At 34.3% G+C, this 4,835-nt stretch overlaps 1 protein-coding gene across 1 annotated transcript in view; it reads left to right on the top strand.

Moving 5' to 3' along the window:
• Window positions 1-2,470, top strand: part of LOC111088009 — a 3,928-nt gene extending 1,458 nt beyond the window's left edge. Inside the window, exon 2 of the mRNA XM_022396719.1 lies at window positions 1,682-2,470. Coding sequence (XP_022252427.1) covers window positions 1,682-2,470 — 789 coding nt within the window. The remainder of the gene's footprint in view (window positions 1-1,681) is intronic.
• The last annotated feature ends 2,365 nt before the right edge of the window (window positions 2,471-4,835 follow it).

Below are 4,835 nucleotides of genomic sequence, written 5' to 3'. Positions count from 1 at the left end.
TTTAAGAAATACACTGTAATATTTTGATTCCTTTTAATACTTTAAGAAATACACTGTAATATTTTGATTCCTTTTAATACTTTAAGAAATACACTGTAATATTTTGATTCCTTTTAATACTTTAAGAAATACACTGTAATATTTTGATTCCTTTTAATACTTTAAGAAATACACTGTAATATTTTGATTCCTTTTAATACTTTAAGAAATACACTGTAATATTTTGATTCCTTTTAATACTTTAAGAAATACACTGTAATATTTTGATTCTCTTGATTGTTTTATATTCCCGAAAACTTCGCGGAAAGACAAGTGATTTTTAAAATCAAAATTTATTTGAAACAACACAGAAAAATATTATATGAAATTTTTATAACTCTCATATTATTTGAAATGACGTTTATACATTTTAATAATACATGTGTACTTATAACTGAAACCACAAATCAGCGATCTGTCTCGATCTCAGTTTTATTTTGTTAAATTACAAGTTGATAGGATGTATACTTTACTGGTGGTTTGTTGGTGCATCTAAATAACGTTTTATATATCTGCTAATTAGCCAGATGTGATCAACTGATGGAAGTGTAGCTATTAAGACGCTAATTTGTGAGAGTAAATTAAATCGTTTCGATAACGATCAAGAAGAAAAGACGGTAATACAATAATAAACACTTCTTCATTGTTGGTGTAAGTATAAGCTGACTTTTGGCATTGTAGTTGGGATTTAAGTATAAGGATGACTTTTGACATTGTAGTTGAGATTTAAGTATAAGCTGACTTTTGACATTGTAGTTGAGATTTAAGTATAAGATGACTTTCGACATTGTAGTTGAGATTTAAGTATAAGCTGACTTTTGGCATTGTAGTTGGGATTTAAGTATAAGATGACTTTCGACATTATAGTTGGGATTTAAGTATAAGCTGACATTCGACATTGTAGTTGAGATTTAAGTATAAGATGACTTTTGAAATTGTAGTTGAGATTTAAGTATAAGATGACTTTCGATATTGTAATTGAGATTTAAGTATAAGCTGACTTTCGACATTGTAGTTGGGATTTAAATGTAAGCTGATCTTTGACTTGTAGTTGGTATTTAAGTGTAAGCTGATCTTTGACTTGTATTTGGGATTTAAATGTAAGCTGATCTACTCTAGTCATTGTAGTTGTATGAGATGTATGTATTGAAGACCCACACCTACTATAGCCATTGTAGCACCTAGGTAAGTTAAGCTGGTGAGATGTACTTAGAGTAGGTGTAGGTCTTCGGTAGCCCATTTTATAGATTTGCACTAAAACAAACTCATATTTAACATCTCGCTCAAACTCTCCTACTTTCTGTATCAGTTTTTAATGTATAAGAAACATTTCGAATACGGTTTATTATAAAAATGAAATTTTGATATCTTAATTTCACTTTTTGAGTTAACAATGATATACAATATTTCTATAACAGCACATAATACATGATGTCTTCTCAATATTTATTGTAATGTAGGTGACTTTATTGAAACTTTCCACGGGTAAATAAGATGTGTAATGGTGCCAATCTTCTCACAACTAAAGCTTAGGATGTTTTATGCTTTAAAAATATTCTGATTGAACTCTTATGTACACCAAGACTGAGTCAATGATGTTAACATTGACTCTGACTATTTTTTATTTTTTACTTATTTTCAGAACCTCTGTTTCCTCTTCTTGCGGGGGCACATTGCTCTTGGTTTGGAAGACCCGTACAACCGGTTTAACCAGGCTGAAGACTCGGTTTATGGAGGACCCCGTACGTACAGCGATTATGTTCGATACCCGTATGACAAGTACATTTATCGCGATGCACCAGATTACAGATACGGGACTCATTATGACAGTTCTAGCAATGGCAAGTATTCCTATGGCAACAGGTATAATGATCTTTATGGAAAGCGTCCAGTAAACAGCTACAACAGTCGATACCAGCAAACCACCAGTAAATACAGTCTCGATAACAGACCTGATTATCAGGATCGGTACAATCCTTCATACCATTCAAGTAATGAACCAGAAGGACGTTACTATGGAAACAGATATACGTACTATCGAGATGAGCCAAAGTACTCATTTGATCGGAATCACAATCCCAGTTATTCTCCATATCGATACAACGATAATGAGTTATCCAAACAAAAGGATTACCGCCACGACTCACGGTATGGAGATCGAAACTATCCGGACGATCATCGTATCTATTATAACCTTCAGACGGGGGAATATAGAGTATCAGGTGACAAGGAACATTCCAATTCATATCGTCCCTATGGTGGTATTAATAATTCTTATCCTGGCTATTACCAGTCTAGTTACGGACTCTTAAAGGATTACTTGGGATATGAGTGGGCCAGTCCATCTGGCTATCTCGGATACGGGCCAGGATATAGACGAAGCTATAGTAAGGAGGAAACCAGCAAGGATGCTGTCAAGGAAGAAGAATGAAGTATTTTTTTTTTACTCTGCTTCATCTTATAGGTAAGTTAATATGCATTAGTCACTCAAATGTAACTCAAATTTTAAACGTTCTAACGATACTGCATATATTTGCAGAATACTAAATGGTAATCGCCACGTCATATTGATGATCACGAAGACAATATTGTCTGTTTTTTCGTTTCATACCTTGTCAGGGAAATGGCCCTAAAACGCCTTACATCCCACAAGATGGCGAGTTTCCTTTCAAGACTTCAACGAAAATACAGCGAATTATGTTAATACTTCGAAACTCTGACGATAACAAACGAATGACACTTGTCCAAAGGAGGAATGACACTCGGAAATGAATTTCCAATACAATGATTTACTGATTTACAAGCTTAATAGTCAGATTTAATCAGAATTGCTCCAATTTCGAAATGAAAACATCTATTATTATTATTTGTGTTGTTGTTTCTACTGTCTTGTCTATACTAAATTAATATACATATATATATATACTATTCTGCTACAGAAAATTATAAATGTATGACAACCCCTGTAAAGGAGGGTTAATTTATTTCTAAAATTGTGTAACACCTTTTAAAAAAACGAAGTGAGAGCATTATCATGATTCCAGACTTTCATAGATAACGATTAAATGAGCACAACAACAAACATTTGACGTGAAAAGAATGCAGACGTTTTTTTCGGTTCAGAGTATCTTCATCACATTAACTCTACCTAGCTTATACAATTTCAGTTCACAGAGTACCCGAGTACCTTTCATCAACACATTAACCCTACCTAACTTGTACACTGTTAGTTTAGAAAACACCCAAGTATATTTTACCAACACATTAACCCTACCTAACTTGTACACTATTAGTTAAAGAACACCCGAGTACCTTTCATCAACACATTAACCCTACCTAACTTGTACACTATTAGTTTAGAGAACACCCGAGTACCTTTCACCAACACATTAACCCTACCTAACTTGTACACTATTAGTTGAGAGAACACCCGAGTACCTTTCATCAACACATTAACCCTACCTAACTTGTACACTATTAGTTTAGAGAACACCCAAGTGCCTTTCATCAACACATAAACCCTACCTAACTTGTACATAAAACTGATTGACAAAGAACTGAAAAATGAGAATTACATATAAATAAAACGACCGTAAACTCCAGAGAATCGAACAAGTTGTTTTATTTCAAGTAAATAAAACAACCTGTAAAGTCCTCTGGAGTTTAGTGTCGTTATATTTGTCTCTTCTAATTATATGTACTATGCTCCATTCAGCAATACGTAAATTAAAACAATTAAATAAACTGAATACGAACTCTCACATGACATGCATTCGTCTTCTCTTATGTGGTGCTTTGGTATTACGAAAATATCTTATGACTTATCATCGCTTTTCCTGCAAATTCTCTAGGTATGCCTATAAAGTTACCCTTGCAATTTATCTAGCTATGCATACAAAGTTATCCTTGCAATTTATCTAGCTATGCATACAAAGTTATCCTTGCAATTTATCTAGCTATGTATACAAAGTTATCCTTGCAATTTATCTAGCTATGCATATAATTAAAGAATTATCCAGGTAAGCAGTCAAAATATTAGGTCGTCAAGAAATTAATGTCGCTTTTTTAGATGAAAAAAACCGACAAAAAATGAAATAGTCCCCATTCTTCTCGATGATGCTTTTCTATCTTACAGTCAGGTTGTTAATGCCCTGATTAAAGAAATAACTTAGCTTTGAAACAAAAAATATGTCGATGTCCTCTTCAACACCTTCCACATTTGCATACGTTTTCCCATTAAGATGGTGGGGGAGAACTTTCCAACCCAACTCCATAATCTTGTGTTCGTCAAACGTGCAACATGTCGACGTGCAATGTCGTGGAGAAGAAGAACACCTTTCCAATTGACGAGTGAAGAGCTTGATTTAAACGTTCCAGTTGCTAACTGTAGATCTCTGCATTGACAGTTCACTGTGGATTGAGGAGTTCGAAATGAGTTACTCCTTTGATGTCTCTCCAAATGCAAAGCATCACTTTCTACGGATGGAGTCCAGATTTTGGGGCCGGAAGTGTTTTTTGTCTAGGACTGAGCCACTGTTTATGGCGTTTAATATTCGCATAGAGAATCCATTTTTCATCACCGGTGACAATTCTGTCCAAAAATGGTTCACGCGCATTACGCGCCAGAAGAGACAAATCAATGTTCACACGTTGGAAATGATGATCATCGGAGAGTTCGTGAGGCACCCAAGCACCTTCTTTAAGGAGTTTTCTCATATTCCTTAGATATTTATGTATTGTTTCATGAGAGACATGAAATTTCAGGGGCATTTTACGAGTGTGTTGCCTTGGGTTAG

Source organism: Limulus polyphemus, unplaced genomic scaffold (genome assembly GCF_000517525.1).
Source record: "Limulus polyphemus unplaced genomic scaffold, Limulus_polyphemus-2.1.2 Scaffold2984, whole genome shotgun sequence".
NCBI classification, from domain to species: Eukaryota; Metazoa; Arthropoda; class Merostomata; order Xiphosura; family Limulidae; genus Limulus; species Limulus polyphemus.
The sequence above is the reverse complement of the archived record's forward strand: the minus strand, read 5'-3'. Positions and strand labels throughout refer to the sequence as shown.